The sequence below is a fragment of the Vanacampus margaritifer genome, chromosome 15 (assembly GCF_051991255.1).
Source record: "Vanacampus margaritifer isolate UIUO_Vmar chromosome 15, RoL_Vmar_1.0, whole genome shotgun sequence".
NCBI classification, from domain to species: Eukaryota; Metazoa; Chordata; class Actinopteri; order Syngnathiformes; family Syngnathidae; genus Vanacampus; species Vanacampus margaritifer.
Window position 1 is genome coordinate 20,948,723 of NC_135446.1, and position 19,731 is coordinate 20,968,453.

The window sequence follows — 19,731 nt, forward strand, 5'->3', positions numbered from 1 at the left end:
TATTCATATAATAAAGTCCCACATTGGCCACTACTAAATAATGACAAAAAAACACGTTATTCAATCAAATAAAAACTTTCAGTCACCTGACTTCTGAATGGCGCGAAAAAAGTCTTATTTAACGGTAAGCTACGCCCATGTTTGGACTTCCGGATTATCGTTTCCTGTCGGCTGCAGCGTCTTTTTCCCGGTGAGCGTCTTTGTGTAATATGTGCGTCGAACAACAGTAAAAACACAAAGTGTGTTCCCTCAGTCGCTCTACTGGAAGTGGCAAAGAGAATAATGAGAATAGGCTGGTGTCCTGTTTGTTGATTTACCGAGGGGGGGAGAAATGGAGGAATGAGTGTTGAACTGCGACGTGTGCGACGCGTGCTCGAGTCTCTGTGGTCACGTGTCTGTGACGCAGCCGCTTTTTTTCTTTTTCTTTTTATTCCTCCGTCTATTTTCTTAATCGTGAAATGTAAATAATTTAACGTATTTTGTATTTGCACTATCTAACCTAATCTACAAAATTTGATTTGAAAGAAAACTCATAACTAGCACTTGAGCACAAAAGTTTGCACACCCTAGTCTAGGTTGTGCCTGTCGTCTCGCTAATAAAGTGACCAAGACCAAGCAATGCAAAAAGCACTTTGAAGAAGAAGAAGAAAAAGCCGAGTCAGCATGTTGTGGACTTGAGTTGTAATTTATTTGTAATATAAATACGACACATTGATACGATCCATTTTGGCTATATGAGCTCACGTGACGGAAGCTCGGGTTTCAAACACGTCAACACCAACAGACGAGAACATTTTTCCTCTTTTCACTTTCAAAGATAACCCCCTCCCCCCCCACCCCCTTGCACCAACATGTGATGATGCTACATGCCGAGTACATACATACGGAATCCTACACAAGGTCAATGTGCAAAAAAGTTAAAATGGGCTAATGTGAGAACTCTAGCAAAGGTTTGAAGGATTTCTTTCATTCAGAGTGCTGCAGCGCTTCCTTCTGGGCATGCGTGTGTGCTCCAAACCCCCTGAAGCCCAAACCCCCCCCAAAAAAAACATGAAAAAAAGGCACTTTCACATTCTCTCGTTCTCACATTCACATTCGCTGTGCTGTTCAAGTGTTTCTTTTAGGGGCGTTTTTTTTAACACGGAGCCCCACCCTGTTCACTTCCTGTGAGTTTAAGGTTAGCTTGTGAGTTTAGTGCAGAGGTTCTCAAACTTTTTGGGTCCGGGGATCTCCTTACAGGGGAGATGTTTTCACAACGCGGGCTCGTCTTCTGGTGTTTTTCCTGTTTCAACACCATGTGTTGTTGTTGTTGTTGTTGTTGTTGTTATTATTATTTTTAACTTCAAAGGGCTCTTGCAGGACAGAAAGGAGGGCCGACCAATCGGCACATAGCAAGCTCTGCCATTGTCGCTTAAAAATTATTATTTTTTGTCTGTCAGAATAGGCATCATTTATTCACGGATCTTTTTTGTAAGCTATCCTGTTATTTGCAAATATTTGTGCTAACCCCCCGATCCACTGCTTAGTCATGTTTTTTTTTTTTTGCAGCACATATTAGCATTTAGCATTTTTTTCTCAATGTATTTATTTTTGCATGGCAATTAAAATGAGCGATGTCAATTATTAACTCTTTGACTGCCAAAAACGTTAAACAACGTTTAGTAAAATCCTATGGAGGAGTGCCAAAGACGTTAAAAGACGTTTTTTTTTCAAAAAAGAGGTGAAACTAACCATTTTCTATTGTTGATTACTGAAAAATGGAATGAGGTAGAAACAAACTTTTTTTTCTGATGAAAGATGAGAGTCCAATCTTTCATTTGGTAGTATGTGTGTTTCCATAGTCCAAACACATAATTTTCTGTGGACCTTGAAAGATCAGTCAAAAATGCTTAAATCGGCTGGCACCCACGGCATCCCTTTTCTGAAAACGTCTGGCAGTCAAAGAGTTAATGGATGTTTTGAGGGGCGGGGCCATCTTAGTCACATAAAAAAAAAAAAAAAAAAACTCCATTGGCTGCTTATCAGCCAGCGTATGTGTTTTTTTAAACTACATCAGAGCCCGCTTTTAATTGGCCCAAAGCTAGAACAGGGTCCCCCCATATGCACGTTTCAATATTCGACATGATCATTTATCGCACATTATATTTCTCCCCCCTGGGGGTCCTGGGACCCCAGTTTGAGAACCTTTAGTGTAGGGAGCAGGTAAACCTTTTAACACACACACACACACACACACACACACACACACACACACACACACACACACGCACATCTAGAAAGTGGCATGCTTGTTTCCCAGCTTGCTCTCGCGTGTTCGGGCACTCAAGCCAGGCATGAATAATCTATCGTCTATCACTATTCTAGTAGATTTGCGCATACAAGGCCAAGACAAGCAGTGCGCACGCACACACACACGCGCACGCACGCACGCACGCACAACAGACACACACCAGAAAAGTTCCCTCCAAGCGTGGCACCCTGTATGAACGTCCCCCTCTCACCCCATAAAGAAGAAGGCTTTTAAAGTTCTTAAGTAACATTCAATAGATGAACAGTCGTTAAAAACATTCATTCGTTAAGTAATTAGCTGGGACGTTTGTGTTTCGTCCCCCGTGGGTTTTAGCAGCAGAACTGAGTAGAAAACAAATCCCATATAAATCATACTAAAGATAAAACGAGAGCGAGAGCGTCAAGGCCCTGCCAGGGCACGCGACAGTCCAACATTCACTTGACTAGAACTACTCGTTAGGTCTCTTATGTAGCTGTTAGCACGGCTGGCTAACGCCTGCTAAATGCTTCTTTCTGTACAACAAGAAGAGAAAACAGCAACCTGACAACACACACATATCAGTATTAGCAGTGGGTGAATACTGAAGAGCATTCACGTGTTATTTTGCACCCTAAAAAAAAACATTCCCGTTCCCCCAAATTCCAACTTTTCCTGCGGGGGAAAAAAAATCCCCCAGTCCAAATTGGACTCAATGTATTTTCTCGATGTATTCAATTCAACTTATTCACGACAAATTGGAAAGCGCCGTTCACACTCTCCAAATCCCACAATAAAGATTTTCACATGAATGCAAAAAATGTTGCAAATTTTTTGACCTAAAGTTCTCAATGGATTTGAAAGAATTCTTGAAAAGTCGTTCCGCTAATTCAGGCATTCACTCTACATGGTTACTTTGTTTCTTTATGTTATCATACTTATTAAATATTCATGATAGAAATAGTAGAGAAATCGTCATTACTTGCACTAATTTGAGCAATTCTCATATTTGTGCAGTGGTACCTCGACTCGCCAGCAGCCCGACTCAAGAGGCTGGAAAATATTCACCACATTTCTATTGATTTCAATAAGTTGATTTGCGATACAAGCGATGACTCACAAGTCAAGGTACCACTGGAAATAATATATAAATTAGTATATATATTTTTTTATTTCTACTTCTCACATTCTACATTTCACTTCATTCTACTGCAGTTCAGCTCTTCAGCATTCACACGCAATTTCTACGGAAATTGCATTCTCTAGTTATCATGATGATGATTATTATTGTTCTCATCTTAGATCAGATGCAGGAGCACGTTTCAAACCCTCACTCGGCCGAGTTTCTACCCTCAAAATGTTTGGTGGTACCCTGTTCTCCTCTTGTGGCCCACTTGCAGTCGGCCCGGTTTGGCTCACATGGTGCAGGATTTGTCGAGCGGCGGCGGGGGGAGGGGCGGCGTGCTGCTTTTGGGCGGCACGGCGGGCTTGGGCCTCAGGGCGGGGGGCCTTAGCGGGACCCCCGTCCGAGCGGCCGCCACAGGCTTGAAGGAACCCAGGGCGTCCGGGGACGGGTTGGCCGGCCTAGGCGGGGGTCCTGGCAGAGGGCTGACGGGACTAAGGGGCCCGAGAGGGCTTGGGGTGCCGGGGGTCCCAGGGGTGCCGGGGGTACCCGGCGTGCTTGGCGTGCTGTGGGGGCTCGGGGACTCGGAGGAGCAGGGGGCCGGGGGGCCGTTTTTCACCTGATCCAGGGTGTCCAGGACCACGTCCGGAGCCGGCCTGCGGCCCTGACGCTCCAGCAGCCGGAAGTCCCCGAGGGCCACGCTCACCGTTTCCTCGATATCCTGCACCGGGGGAACAAAATCAGGGGCCGCGCCAAAACCGTACCGTGTTCATTTTGGACATGTTTACGCATATTTACGCTGCTTTTCAAACGACCCTTTCCAGGCTCATCATTGACATTTTCTTTAAAAAAAAAAAAAACTGTGAAAGAGACTTCGGGAGCGTACCTGAGCTAGTGCGCCGGGGTCGGGAGCCTTCGAGCGATGCGAGTCGAAGCCGTGCTGGCCGCTGCCGGAGCGGCGGACGGGCGTATCCTCGGGCCTCCGCAGCGAGTCGCGGCGGCCAACGGGCATGGCGACGCCGGCCGAGCGGCGCCGGCGCTCCGGGCTGTCCGGGGGAGGCGTCGGGCCCTGGCCGCGCCCGAGCAGAAGGTCCCGGGGGCTGAAATGACCCGTCACCGGGGGCGAGCTGCGCTCCATCGCCGCACCGTTGCCGTGGTAGTCAGTGGAGCGGCCCAGCGGACGGCGGAATAAACCCTCGGTTCGCTTCCTCCTGTGACTGCCACAAGGGGATGGCATCGCCAGTGACTACTTGGAAATTCATTTTGTCCTGGGCTCAATCTGGAAATTACCTGTGGTACGACTCGGGTGGTCGGATGTCGGTGGGCGAGCACAGGTCTCGTGTGGACCTCTTGTCCTCGGTGCTGCTGCTTCCGCCGTCGCTGTCGGCTTTTTGGCTCAACGTGTCCGACATGGCGTCACCCCTAAACCAATCAACACAATCGGACAACCGTCAGCCAGGAGCAGTCGTCAATTAAGTGGTTGATAGTAATTAGTGAGGAGGGAGTTCATCAGAAGTCACTGAGGCTGCTCGGCCAATCGGATTCATTTCCAAATGTCAATGTGCCGTTTGGCCAGAGGTGGGAGACAAAAGTCAAATGTGGACATCTGAAGTCTTTAAGTTTGAACTAAACTGTCGCAAAATTCAAGCAAGTGAAGTCATTTAATTGTGAAAGTGAATCCAGAGATTTCTTTAGCCGTTATCTGCCACCATTGCCACCTGCAGTTAGCTCAACTAGTGATGCCTACAGCCGCAAAATGCGGTCTGCTGCCGTGGCTGCTTTAGAACGCCTCGTTGTTGGCTGTAAGTGTGCGCACGTCAGTGAGAGGCGAAAAGGGCCAGGCATCGAAAAGAAGGGGTGAGATCCGACATGATACTAGGCGAGTGGATCGGGGCTTCGCGCTTGAGTGGCCGCTTGGGAGTGCCTCGTTGTCAGCCACAAGTGCATGTACGGCTTTTTTTTTCTTTTTTTTTAGTCCAACTTGGCAGCCAGCATGTGGACACTCCACAACCAGCCTGTGGGATATATTCCAGCCATCGTAGGCTTTAAAGGGATATGCTTTTGCGGCTCAAACATGTCTGTCTGATTTGAGGATTAATGAGCCACGAATTGGGGAAAAAAAATAACTAATGCATAACGAGTTCAGTTGGACGAGGCAGTTTTGAGTAAATGGATTCCTCATTTCCACAGCCACCGTGTCATGTGTGTTTATTGTGTCTGCATTTTTTCCAGGACTCGTAGTGGTACTTGATTGACAGCTCACAGCTGAGCGGGGCGTGGTTTCAGTGCATTTTTTCTGCGGAATGAATGAGAATTGCAGGTTGCCATGGAAACATGGCCGCCATGTTGCGAGGATAGAGACGTTTCTTTATGTATGACTTGTCTCGACCGGTCGGTCGGAGCGACCGTTGAGCGAGAAGGCGACCTGGCGTACGTGCGGCGGCGGCGGCGGCGTTGGCCTGGCACTTGCCTGCTCTTCACCACGATGTACTGATGCGGCACCAGGCCCCGGTTGCCGTTGTGACGCCCCTCCCACCAGTCGTGGGAGGCGCGCTGGTAGAGCAGCAGCGTGGCCCCCTTCTTGAAGGACAGCTCGCGGCCAGAGCGCCCCACGTAGTCGAACCTCGCCACCGCCTCCACCGCCTCGCCCTCTGTAGAAGAGACCGCGTGCGAGGCTTTTCATTCACACGCAGGAAAAAAGCGGCGCGAGGAGGGAGGGGAGGGCTGTCGCCATGGCTGCAGTTGCCATGGCAACAGATCTGTGTGTACCTTCGTCGCTTGTCTGGGTCTCGGTGCCGGCGTCTGCCTCGGTTTCCTCGAGAGCTCCTGGCTCGCTGAATGGACTCTCACTGTGGGAAGAAATTGTAAAAAAATATTACAGGACAGTTAGATGTATTCACAACAGTTTAGGATAAAAGGCGCAATTACAGAAACATCAAAATAACCAAGGGGGCCTTAAATGGAAACTGAGTCTATTTGGTCCCACTCTAAATAGAGTAAAATTTACATTTGGAAGAGAGTAAAATAAAAAATAGTAATACAAAAAAAATTACACAAGGGTTGAGGAAGGAACTCACAACCTATAGGAGACCAAAAACATCGATTTTGGTCTTGGAGTTACAAGTGGGACCAAATAGACTCCGTTTAGAGTAAAAATGTATCCATCCATTTACTGCCGCTTATCCGGGGTCGGGTCGCGGGGGCAGCTGCTTTAGGAGGGAAGCGCAAACTTCCCTCTCCCCAGCCACTTCAACCAGCTCCTCCGGCGGGATCCCAAGGCGTTCCCAGGCCAGTTGAGAGACATAGTCTCTCCAGCGTGTCCTGGGTCGTCCCCAGGGCCTCCCGCTGGTGGGACATGCCCGGAACACCTCTTTAGGGAGGCGTCCAGGAGGCAAAATGTACTCTACAGAATTAACTGTATGACAGGTATACTAGTAGGACAAGGACGCACGAGTAGATTGACTAGACTAGACAGATTATTGACTGTGAATCCCGCGCCACCGCTTGCATCCGTGTCGTCAACTAATGAAAACAAGTCCCAAATGGTCGTCAAGGAATTCAATTTGAGAAAACTCTCACCAGTACTGCTCGCCGGTCATGCAGGTCTCATAGAGCGGCCCCGGCAGCTCCTTGGCGTCGGGGAAGATGTTGTCGTGGTGCAGGATGACCGTCTTGACCACCTCGTTGACGTGCGCCTGGCAGGCCACCTGGTCTAGAGAGTCCGGGGTGGGCAGCAGAGTCGGGCCGAACACGATGGCCAGGTTCCCGGCGTCCATCATGTTCTCGTCACTGTACTTGGACAGGCTGCGGGACAAACCCTGATGTAAAGGCTGCGCTTGGACAGGAAGTAGCTGGAATGAGGAACAGGAAGTGCAACTTACTGGTTGAGGAAGGCAAAGAGGTAGCGCATCACCACCAGCGTGGCCCTCGGGACCCCCAGGAGGATCTTTTGGATGCACTGGGCTCGCTCGTAGAGGTTCTCCATACCTGCACACCACGAGATGATGTGGTTGCACAGGTTTTGTAACTGGGATGTGGCCCAGTTCACAATGAACTCGTCACGTATATCGAGCGGCACTCACGGACGCAGGCGATGAGGTCGTTGAACCTTTCGCTGGGGAAGAGCGAGTTCTCCAGGCCGCGGAAGTACAGCTTCAAGACGCCGGCCACCGAGTTGATGTCATGGTTGCTTTCCTCGTCAATCAGCGGGTCGTCACCTGGACGGGGAAAGACGCGTCAAAATCCGCAAGGTTCTGGCTCGCTCCCGAGCCAACCGGCGCTCACCTCTCTCGAAAGAGTTCTTGATGTCGTTGACCTCCACCTGAGAACCAGACACCCGGAATATGCCTTGATGCTGGAGACCTGTGGAGGATGGAAAGACTTTGAAGCGTCACCTTTCTGGGTTCTACATTTGCAGTCCAGACTCTAGAAAATCTGGAGTCAGTTGCTTTGGCGTCCGCGTACCGTGGAGGTTGATGTAGCGGATGCAGCTCTCCACGAGCAGAGGTATGGCTTTGCTTGAGTCCTGTCAACATGTTCGCGTTAAATTTCCTCACGGCATGAATAAAACAATTATCAAGAACTTTTTCACTTTGGAGTTGAAGACTACCTGGTGCTTGCTGTGCGAGTTCTTGCGCCCGCGACTGAAAGATGAAATTTCACATTGAGACGATGTCAACGGCTGAGCTGAGGAGTGAGAATCTTACCTGGTGGTGAGCAGCTCCGCTTTGTAGCCTGCCGGACACAAAATGGGATAAATCTGAGTACACGAACGAGTCCAGGGCTTGTCAAACGTTTTGGGTCAAGCAGATGCTGAATTGTCTTATTGGTGAGAGAAAAAAAGTGTCCTAGTACAAGGATAGAACAGAAGGTCACCTTCTGCTATGGCTTTCTTGAGGATGTCATGTTTGGCTTGGAGCTTGGAGATCAGGTTGCTCCCTTCCAGGTACTCGCGGAATTTCTGCAAGACGGAAACACAGAATCGCAATCTCATTTTGTCTTCGCTCCGGCCGTCTTATCGCGTGGGCAACTTTTGTCTCACGGTGAAGTAGAAGAGTTCCGTCTCCTGCTGGTTGGCTCGCTTCTTGGCCAGGCTGGGTTTGTTCAGGTAGCCGTCCGACACGCTGGACTTGACTGACTCGGACGAGGGACTGTGAGTGAAGCTTTGCGAGACGTCGTAGTCATCCAGCACCGTCATGTCCTGAAGGGTGGTCAACGTGGCCCCCCAGGTCTTCTTCACCTGCGGACCAAATCTGAGAATGACGCGCATCCACCCGCCAAGGTTTCAAGTACTTGCTGTTCATGTCTGACCTCTTCGGTTTCTATTTGCAGCGAGGCCAGGCGGGTCTGCAGTTGCGTGAGGCGCAGGGCGAGTTCGGCCTGCACCTGCGGCTGGGAGGCGATCTGGCTCACCTGGCGGAGCGCAAATGTCACATGATCAGATGACGTCGCGTGATCGGACGGCGGGACGTCTTGTACCGACCGTGTCGCCCATGTGGGCTTGGAAGCTGAAGCGGGCCGGCGGGCAGAAGGCGGTGGGGTAGAGGCCCAGCAGGCGTTGGCGGTCGCGGGCGGGATCCAGACCCTCCACCGCGCCTTCCAGGACCTCCAGACCGGCGCGCCTGGACGCCTCCAGGCTGAGTTCGGCCGACAGGTACGTCCTCAGAGCCCGGCTCAGACTGGAGTGGTACCCTAGGTCACAACACTGGACCCAAACACACCAGACGCTCGCATTTACAGCAAAATGCCAAAAGGAGGCGGACTTTAAACAAGCCTTCCATGACACCCTTGTAACCTCCCTTCCATCTTTTCTTCCTCCCTGCCTCTTTACTCTTCTTCCATCCTTCTTTCCTTCTCTATCATCCTGTTAACATACTGTAGTATGTTCCTTCTTTTCTTCCTTACTGCCATCCATCGTTTCTTGCTTCCTTTCATCGTCATTCCTCCCTTCCTTACTTTCATGCCATCCTTGTTTCCGTCTTCCCTTTTCATACTATCCCTGATTACTTCCATTCTTCCTTCCATCCATACACCCTGCTTTCCTGCCTTCAAATCTTTCTTCCTTCCTTTCTTCCATTCATACATCCTGCTTTCTATCCATCTGTCCATTCTGCCCTTCTTCCTCCCTCCCTTTCATCCTTCCTTCTATGCATCCATCCTGCTTTCCTTCCTCCCTCCCTTCCTTTCTGTTTGTCCATCCTTCCTTCCCTCCTTCCCCCTCTTCTGTCCTTTTTTCCATCCATCCATATCCATCAGTCCTGCTTTCCTTCCTTCCTTCCCTCCGTCATCAGTTCCTTCTCTCCTTCCATCCATCCATACACCCTGCTTATCTTCCCTCCTTCCTTCCTCCCTTCCTTCCATTCATACATACTGCTTTCCTTCCCTCCTTCCTCTCTTCCTTCCTTCCATTCATACATCCTGCTTTCCGTCCATTCTGCCCTTCTTCCTCCCTCCCTTTCATCCTTCCTTCTATCCATCCATCCTGCTTTCCTTCCTCCCTTCCTTCCTTTCTGTTTGTCCATCCTTCCTTCCCTCCTCTTCTGTCCTTTTTTCCATCCATCCATATCCATCAGTCCTGCTTTTCTTCCTTCCTTCATCAGTTCCTTCTCTCCTTCCTTCCATCCATACACCCTGCTTTTCTTCCCTCCTTCCCTTCCTCCCTTCCTTCCTTACTTTCTTCCATTTATACATCCTGCTTTCCATCCATTCTGCCCTTCATCCTTCCTTCTATGCATCCATCCTGCTTTCCTTCCTCCCTCCCTTCCTTTCTGTTTGTCCATCCTTCCTTCCCTCCTTCCCCCTCTTCTGTCCTTTTTTCCATCCATCCATATCCATCCGTCCTGCTTTCCTTCCTTCCTTCCCTTCTTCATCAGTTCCTTTTCTCTCCTTCCTTCCTTCCATCCATACACCCTGCTTTTCTTCCCTCCCTTCCTTCCTCCAAACCCTCTCTCCTTCCCTTCCTCCCTGCCTTCCTTCCTTCCTTCCTTCTTTCCTTCCATTCATACATACTGCTTTCCTTCCTTGCTTCCTCCCTTTGTTGTCCAAAGTGTGTCACCACTTTTAAGTATTTAGCAGATAAAAGGAACTCACGTCGATGATGTCGGGCAGGTCGTGTATGTAGTACTTGAAGACGGAGGCGTTGGTGGCCTCCAGAGTCAGCAGGTACTCGTTGCGCGCTTTCAGCGTCTTCACTTTGTTCTCCGAATATTTCGCCTTCCTCTGAAGGAAGCCAAAGCAAGTGTGAAAATTGGCGGTGAAGTGGCTGGTGATGACGTGCGGTCTGCAGACGTCCATCCGTGCGTCGGTACCTTCTCGCGCATTTTCTCCATCTTGCGGGCAGCGTTGCGCCTCTGGTGGCGTTCCTCGATTCGCAGGCCGAAGACGGGCTCGGCGGCACCGCCCCCGACCGACATGCCCTTCATCCGACCCTCCTGCCGCTCGGCCTCGCGCAACTTGCTCTCGGCGGTGATGGTCTCCACGTGGTACATGTGGTAGCTCTTCATCACCTAGGCAACGCCAAATTGCAACATCATGAAACAAAAGCTTCTTCTCGAACGATACAACAAGAATTTTTGTGGACAAAAAAACAAAACAAAAATCAAAATGTTACAAGTTTCAATACCGCTTTATTTTCAGATTGATACCAGTACGAGTACTCAACACTTGACGAGTCGCTGATACCGATACCATGCGCCGATACCTCTACCACTGCGACAGATCATTTAAAAGAAAGACATGTACGTATAATTCCAATATAGCATTTTTTCCTTCAAATTGCTGGAAATGAACAATATTTTCATTATCTTTTTAGATTTCTATACATATACTTCCATAAATTGCATCTTAATGGGCATCTGTCAGACATGCATTCTTTGTTTCATCATCGCAAAACAGCCACAGGAGTGTGGGCGGTATCGACTACTCGCGCCAATACCAATACTTTGAAATAAGGCCAGAAAAAAAAAAAAAGTCCTAATATTCCAAGAATAAACCTGAAAGGAAGCGACAAGACAGAAGAATCTGACGAGGCGCCACTTGGAGGAACGCCGCCAGCTTCCACTTTTGAGGTCAACGCGCGTGCGTGTGCGCGTGCGCGTGCGTGTGCGCGTGCGCGTGCTGGCACTTACGGTGTAGAGCTCGTTAAGAAGCTTCATGAGATCCTCCTGAAGCTGGAAGATGATCTCCTTGCTCTAAACCAAGACACAAAATACGCCATGAAGTCGAAGGACGGTGGCGAAGTTCATGGCAGGTCGTCGTCATGGCGTCGAGGATGTTTTTTTTTTTTCTTCCAGAGGATTAATAATGAAGATGATGAGCTAAAGCGGGAGGCGGGGAAGTGCGCGTGTGCGTGTTTAATTAGCCGCTAAGCCCAGCAGAGCGCCGCAAAACTGACTTGACTTTTTCCCGCGGCGCGGGATGAGCGTTCCCGGCTTAGCGCACACACGTTGAATAAAACATTGCAATGTTTTTTTTTTTTAAAAGCAAAAGCACATTGTTTTCACTTTTGGAGCGAAACGTTGAGGCACGAGTGAGTCTCGAGTGTCAAACGTGGGAGTTGGTGTGCGCGTCAAGTCGCTAAATTTCATGTCCGACTTTGGTTTTGCAAGCCATAAATTTAGTCAGTCACGACATTTATACATATTTACCATTTTGCCCCCACTTATCTGTACGATATATTTTTTTCTCTCGTTTAGGCTGATGATTATTAAACTAGTACTATGTGGGCTCCCTCTAGTGGTACGCTAAGGAATCACTGAGTTAAATATTGAAACTATGCGTAATGTTGCAGTTATAGTTTTTTTGGGATCAAGTAGTGCATTCGTGACAGTTCAGTACACTTCAGTTGTACTTTAACATTTGGCTCAAATTTGTCCGCTCGCTTTTGTACAAACTAAATTGTTATTGCCGCGAGTTGCTAATAATAATACGCTTTAAAATACCACAGAAATGGTTTATTTCACAATGTTTTTGGATGTCAAACTAGTTATTCTCGAGAAAACATCTTTTTTTGTTTATATTTTTTAGGGGGCGGACCAATTAATTGGATTTACATTGTTTCCAATGGGAATTATATCTTTGCATTTTGTAACAATTTTTTTGGGGGGGTCAGAATTTTTAGAATGGATTCTTCACAATTTATTTTTTATTTTTTTTGACACAACTACCTGTTTTCCAATTTGGATTCAACTTTGCAGTGCGAACAGGCAGACACTCAGCTTCATTCGCTTTGCCATTCACGTCTGATGTTGATGATGATGATGACGATGACGATGACGACGATGATGACGAAGCTGACCCTCTTGAGGAGGCGTGCCGAGTCTTCGCTGATGTGCGTGAGGCGGCTGATGACGTTGTTCAAGTAGAGGTCGCTGAGCGTGGCGTGGTCCTTGCTTTCCCGCCTCACCTGGACGCACACGCCACACATTTCACGCGGCAACATTTGGACGCTTTTCGTGGGAAATTTCCCAAAAAGCGGCCAGTAAATTTCCACAGGAATTTTGCAAACATTGCAGACGGGGGAACTTTGTGGGATTGAGATTTGACGGCCAACCCCCCCCCCAAAAATGCATGCGCTCACCTGGTTGAGCAGCAGATACCAGCAGTTGACCGGCGACAGAAGGTTCTGGTCCTTTCTAGAGGAAGCAGACAAGAGGCGGTTTTGCGGTGGGTGCGATCGGTTTTCTGGGAGCGGGCGCAGGCCGTTGCCGTACTTGTATTGCTGGTGGTCTTTGGTGCTGCGCGTCTTGGCCATGAATCGCTCGGCCAGCTTCTCCAGGTTGCGCGAGTACTCGGTCTCGATCTCGGCCTTCTTGCGGAAGAAGTCCTGCAGGTCCTGGAGCAGCTGGACGCGCATTTCCGTCTGCTGCTCCAAGCAGCGCTGCTGCTCCACCAGCTGGGCTCGCACATCTAAACGCACAAAAAGGCCCACACTTTTGCTTTGGCGGCTTTCGTCCCAAATTGTGCATTGTTGCACATTTGGTCAGTATCGACGCTCGATACGCGGATTCTTATCGGCGACACTTTTTCAACGCATTTTACTGAACGCATTTAAGCTTGAGAAGGTGAACCAAATCTTGGAAAGCATTTAACCACAACTCCATTTTTCCCTGACAGTAATTCCCTTTGAAATTCGTTCAAAGAGACGTCCACATTTCATTCCAACCATTTTTTTGCATTCCCTAAATTCCGCATTTTTCAGTATTCTACAAAAACGGCAAATACGTGCTGATATTTCTACTGAACTCCTCCTTCCACTTCCACATTTTTTATCCACTTGAAATCATTTCAACTTGTTAGATATTATTAACATTTAAATTCTTTCATTTCATATATTAACCATTGTTAACATTTTAATTCTTTATATTAACCATGCCGAAATGTTTTGTAGACGTGAGGTAGTGTTGAACTCAATAATTTGACCTTAAACTAAGCTGGAACATATTGTTTAGTCTAAAAAAATTCCTTCTCAGCGTTCTGTGCGAAAACACATTTGGTCCTTGAGAACAGAATCTGTCTCGAACGCACACCCCTGACTTTGTTTTCGCCATCGCTCACGGGAAAAGTACCCAGAGAGTATGTTTTGTCTACAAATGAAAGAGAGGCGGTCTGTTTAACTATAAGAAGCCATTTTACACGCGGAAGGGACACATTCGGCACTCTGAAATTCCACCTGTTATGTGATGTTTGGAGCCTGTCGCGATGTCCAGAGATCTCTGTTTTTTTTTTTTTTAATAAATCATCTTGCAAAGGTGTTTTTTCTTACATTAAATCTGTCTTCAAATTTTTAGGAACACGCAAAGAGGACAAAACTTTAATAAAATGACAAAATTCAGGACCTATTGGGAACCATTATTCCCCATTTGTCAGCATTCCATCTTTCCGCACATTATTTTCGATACTTTCCATATTTTTCCACATTCATGCCAACTTGAACCCGTTACGCACGTTTTTCAGAAGCATGCATGCCATTTGCCAATATTTCACATTTGCCATTTGAAAATCAACAAATTGATACACATATTTGACACATTGTGCATTTTTTTTTTTTTTAGCCCGACCTGATTTTGTGACCGACGTCCTGTAAAGAGCGGGTGGTTGGTTTCACTAGTTTGCGCGTGTACGTACGTCAGTCAAACGTGGACGTTTGGCCGCTTTATCTTGTTAATCCTTCTAATTACTGCGCGAGGCTTCTCCACCTCGCGAGTCACCTTGGAGCACATCTCATTACAAACGCACGCGCTCGCTCGCGCGCGCGCGCACTCGCAGCGGTCCTCCAGTTGGCGCCGTAATGCAAGGCGGCACGCTTGGCTGGTTCGGGACGCATCCGTCTCCCGACAGCAGGCGAGGACAGAATACACAATCGGCCTCACTCTCTCACTCACGCGTACGCGCGCACGCGCAAGCAAGCCCACAGGCTGGATCCTCAGGGAGCCTCTCTACTCTGCTACCTGTTGTCAAGGCAACCATTCGGTGTGTGAAGCACGTGACGGCGAAGGTGACGGCGAGGGAATGCGATCCGCCGCATCCGCATTTTCCACTTACAACGATTTCAATGTGAGTGTCGAGGAGGGCGGCGCGGCTGCCTGGTGGCTGCCACGTAGGCATCGCACTTCTGAGGTTCGGGGTTCAAATCCGGGAACTCGCATCTATTATTTGGGGCTTTTGAGGGACAGCCTACCCCCCGCCCCCCCAACCCCGCCCCTCCCCTCCTCTCCCCTACTGTCCTTGATCGCATCTCCATTTCCTGGCCAACAATCTGCCACACTTTCATTTCAACGAGGAGTTGAAGGCTCGCCTCTGATTGGTCGCCAGCTGTAACAGCTCGTCCGCGCCCGGCACTTTGAAGCGCGCCGCTAAATTGGCGTTAACCTTCTGTCAGGCTGTCACGCGGAAATGTGCATTTTGTGTTGTTTGTGTTGTGCGCCGTTAAACTGTATTGAATACAATTCAAGCTCGATTCGAGTTTGAATACAAACACTTGTAAATGATTAAATGCAAATGCGTTGAGAAATACAATTGAATACTTACAAATGTATTGTACTGGATGAAAAACAAAAACAGAACAAGTTTCAGCCAATGAGGGAGATCGTGTATCGCTACTTATCACATTATTTTATAATGTGCTTTGTTTATTTATATTTATTGACAACAATGCCATTTAAATGAATTAGTTCAATATTTACAACTTGGTCAAACGGAGTCAACGATATGAAAACGCCCCTTTTGAGAATTTAGGGACTATTCGATTAATCGTTCCAGTCAACTATATAGTACACTTAAATATTCCGCTTACACTGATTAGAGAGTAAGGAATGATGACTCGTTCCTTCCTAATTGCCACAAGGGCATTTTTTTGGTCAATTTTTATTGAACTATTTGAAAAAAAAAAGGAAAATTGTTTTATTTTATTTTATTGAAGTGTTACATAATCTTAGCAAAAAGCGCTTTTGTCTTCTGGAGCGTGACCACTTTGCAGCCTCCAAATTTTTAATCTTTCATGTGTTTCTTTTTTGGGTTACTTTGTGTCAATATTTTATGAAGGTCAATTCCCAACACTTACACGATTTCTTTTTTGACTGTTCAAGCTTGGCGAGCCCACAGTTGTGTAAAAAAAAAAAAAATTGTTTAAAGCTCCATCTTTGGCTGTGTAACGGTCGTATTTGCCGTCGTCGGCGCGCTTCGTGTACGGAAGAAGTGAAATCAGATAAGCATTCGTTTTGAGCGTGAACGAGACAATCGAGTTCCAACAAAGAGGCTAATTGAAGCGCGCCGATGGCGTCGGCGGACGGTAGCGCTTTGCTTGATCTGCTTCCGTGTCACCAATGAGACTTTTGTCTCGACGCGAGGGATTTGTTAACTTGCTGAAACGGAGAACGCCCGACTTGAAGTTGGGATCGGCGGAGACGGGGGTCAAAATATGGAATATTTGCATTTGTGGGCCAAAAAAGGTGGCATGCGCAGCCGTGCCTTGAGATACAACTTTAATTTGTTCTACCCAAAAACATAAATCATTTGTAATATTTTTTTAATCACCTAAAAAACATACCGTAATAACATCATGAAATGAAATGAGAGATGTTTACAAATGTCTTATCTGTGTTAGCATTAAGCTAGCAGACGTAATACACGTGTTGCCTGAAGCGAAACAAAAAAAACATGGAAATCCTCAAAACGACGGCTCATAACTTGAAAAACTAGAGCATCGGGTGACTCGTATCTCAAGGCGGCACTGTATTAGTCTACGTGAGCTGAGAGATTTGAAGTTGGAATCGTTTGCGTCGGTCCACTTCCCGCCCGTAAAGTTGAATGAGAACAAGGGAGGGTTGAAAAAGGCCTCCGTTACCGTGGCAACCGGGTTCAAGGACACCAGGGCACAAACCTGCTGGATCATCACTCCACTGATTGGTCCTCTGGCCACCGTTCCCGCTGTCGTCGCGTTTTCAGGAGGGGAGACGTGGCCACCTCGTGCGTCACAGGTCCGCCTCGTAGTCGGGAGGTTCCGGGTTCGAGTCCGTGTGAAGTTTGCATGGTGGCTTTTCTCGGCGCACGCTCACGTTCCAAATTGTACACGGCAAGAGCCCAGATCAGATTCGAACTCGTACCGCCAACCCGTAACCACTCGGCCGCTGTTCTGCCCGTTTAGCTCTTTTTCATCCACAATTCATAGGATGCACTCGTCAAATGACTAGTGCGCACTAGTGACAGTTTTTCCCATTCCTGCCTTTTATTACTATTTTACAATTTTGCGCATTAGTAAAGCAACTAAGTTGCACTAGTAGAATGACTAGGACACACTTTAGGGTGCACTAGTAGAATGACCATCATACTAGTGCCATTTTTTCCAGTACTGTCTGTATGACATTTCATCACACTAGTAGAACTCAGATGCACTAGTAGGGTGCACGAGTCAAGCAACTGTGTTACTAGTGCTTTTTTTTGTACTCTTGCCTTCCACTACTGTATGACATTACAGCACACTAGTAGAACGACTGTTGCACTAGTAATAGTAAAAAATAATAATAATTGTGCACTAGTAATCCAACTAAGTTACACTAGTAGAATGACTAGGACACACTTTAGGGTGCACTAGTAGAATGACTATTATACTAGTGCCATTTTTTCCAGTACTGTCTGTATGACATTTCATCACATTAGTAGAACTCAGATGCACTAGTAGGGTGCACGAGTCAAGCAACTGTGTTACTAGTGCTTTTTTTTGTACTCTTGCCTTCCACTACTGTATGACATTACAGCACACTAGTAGAACGACTGTTGCACTAGTAATAGTAAAATAAAAATAAAAATTATGCACTAGTAATCCAACTAAGTTACACTAGTAGAATGACTAGGACACACTTTAGGGTGCACTAGTAGAATGACCATCATACTAGTGACATTTTTTTCCCAGTACTGTCTGTATGACATTTCATCACACTAGTAGAACTCAGATGCACTAGTAGGGTGCACGAGTCAAGCAACTGTGTTACTAGTGATTTTTTTTGTACTCTTGCCTTCCACTACTGTATGACATTACAGCACACTAGTAGAATGACTGTTGCACTAGTAATAGTAAAAATAAAAAATAAAATTGTGTACTAGTAATCCAACTAAGTTACACTAGTAGAATGACTAGGACACACTTTAGGGTGCACTAGTAGAATGACCATCATACTAGTGACATTTTTTTCCCAGTACTGTCTGTATGACATTTCATCACACTAGTAGAACTTGGATGCACTAGTAGGGTGCACAAGTCAAGCAACTGTGTTACTAGTGCTTTTTTTTGTACTCTTGCCTTCCACTACTGTACGACTAACACACTTGAGATCTAATTTCCTCGAGTGCCTTCCACTGTACGACATTAGCGCACTAGTACAATGCACTACTAGAAAAGTACATGTGACGCAATACTACACAGAAATTTCATCCAGTAGCACTAGTAAGGAAGTTGTTCTTCTAGTGCGCCAAATTGTTTTACTCATCTAGTACACTAAAGCGCACTAGTAGGATGTGTTGTAATTGTAGAATCTGAGGGCTTTTCTCAGCACTCTGGTCCACCTGGCCCGGCCTGCGTCTAATATACGTACACGCCGCCTCCAGCTTTCCACCAATCACGAAGCGGCACAGCGAGGCAGACTTGGGAGGCACATAGTTACAAGAGCTTTATGTTCCGAGGCCGGGGGGGGCGGGGGGGGTGCGCTTCTCATTTTGTGTGAGTGGTCATTTTATTGCAGGGCATCCCCGCTCGCGCAAACACAAAAGAATGCTTACCCAAAAACATTTGGAAGAAAAAAAACAGTAACTCCATACATGGGCATAATGTGTCTGACAACATGATTGATTATTTTATGTGCATAGAAATGTCCTTGCATCTTGTACAATGGGGGGGGGGGAAAGGTCATCTGGAATTCTGAATGAAGAGGATTTTTGTTTTTTCTGTTCAACTGACTGAGAGCCGCCCCGTGTTAAACCGAATTGCCCATCTTCACGAGGAGTGAGCACCGGGTGCGAGCGGACGTGGCAGGTGGGCCGGACGTGCGGATGTTTGCGGGAGGGGGTTTAAAGTGTCATCATCCTGGCATTTTGACATCCTAGCAGGTGTCTTTTTTCCTAAAGGGCACATGATGCAGGGAGGCTGGTAACCATGGTGCGCTCTGAATAGAAAGGGTGGGGTGTGTGTGTGTGGGGTGTGTTAGGAACACCCCGCACACACACACACTAGCACCCGACCTCTATGACCCTGAACCCCAGACAGCCTCGCCCCCCTAAAACACTTCCAGCTTCATGCAGCACTCAGGATGAACTCGTGACGCTCCCCACGATGCTCGCCGTGCACGTGGGCGTGCGCGTGCGCGTGCTGCAAGATTCCCGCCTTACCTTTCACTTGGCTCTCGTAGTCCGCAAGGATCTCTTTGTCCTTTTTGCTCTTGTTGGCGTTTGACATGTCGCCTCCACCAAGCACGTCACCACATCAAAAGAAAAAGAAAAAAAAAAAGGATTATTTCCCGCCTTGTTCTTTGCCCGTCAGCATGCTCGCCAGGTCCTCGCACTGCCGCAGCCTCCACGCTGACGATGAGGAGGAGGAGGAGGAGAAGGAGGAGGAGGAGGAGGAAGATCAAGTCAGACGGCAATTAGCTTCTCTCGTGAGCGCGCACGTCACGATGCGCACACGTGAGCGGAGGCACGTGCGCGCTCCCGTGCCGCTCCGGACACACGCCCACGAGGTCGACACGCAAGGGGACACGCATGCGCGCGGAGAGCCACGCGAGGAAAGGGATTGACAGGTGAAGGGGTGTGTCCACGACGCGCGGTGGGGGTGAATGACAGGTGACGTCATAGCCAA

At 47.8% G+C, this 19,731-nt stretch overlaps 1 protein-coding gene and 1 long non-coding RNA gene across 4 annotated transcripts; one reads left to right on the forward strand and one right to left on the reverse strand.

Annotated features, from left to right (window-relative positions):
• The first annotated feature begins 159 nt into the window (after positions 1–159).
• On the forward strand, positions 160–19,466 carry LOC144034963 (uncharacterized). The gene is made up of 3 exons (XR_013288331.1): positions 160–190; positions 8,721–9,042; positions 19,417–19,466. It is a non-coding gene; the product is annotated as an uncharacterized LOC144034963 (long non-coding RNA).
• srgap1b (SLIT-ROBO Rho GTPase activating protein 1b) lies at positions 667–19,648 on the reverse strand. 3 transcript variants are annotated; one of them, XM_077544191.1, is made up of 23 exons: positions 19,266–19,647; positions 13,100–13,295; positions 12,967–13,021; positions 12,685–12,792; positions 11,516–11,578; positions 10,697–10,894; positions 10,479–10,607; positions 8,872–9,093; positions 8,700–8,801; positions 8,431–8,628; positions 8,265–8,349; positions 8,096–8,123; positions 7,999–8,032; positions 7,854–7,914; positions 7,674–7,751; positions 7,472–7,606; positions 7,271–7,376; positions 6,969–7,193; positions 6,159–6,238; positions 5,860–6,040; positions 4,680–4,811; positions 4,276–4,606; positions 667–4,110 (listed from the first exon to the last, which is right to left on the reverse strand). In XM_077544191.1, the coding sequence occupies exons 1-23, from the start codon at positions 19,330–19,332 to the stop codon at positions 3,682–3,684; spliced, it is 3,243 nt and encodes a 1,080-aa protein (XP_077400317.1). In that variant the 5' UTR covers positions 19,333–19,647; the 3' UTR covers positions 667–3,681. The 3 variants fall into 3 exon arrangements, with proteins under 3 accessions (XP_077400317.1, XP_077400316.1, XP_077400318.1); XM_077544190.1 differs by having other exon boundaries at positions 12,967–13,295; positions 19,266–19,648; XM_077544192.1 differs by lacking the exons at positions 12,685–12,792; positions 12,967–13,021; positions 13,100–13,295; positions 19,266–19,647 and adding an exon at positions 12,554–12,618.
• Positions 19,649–19,731: the final 83 nt, after the last annotated feature.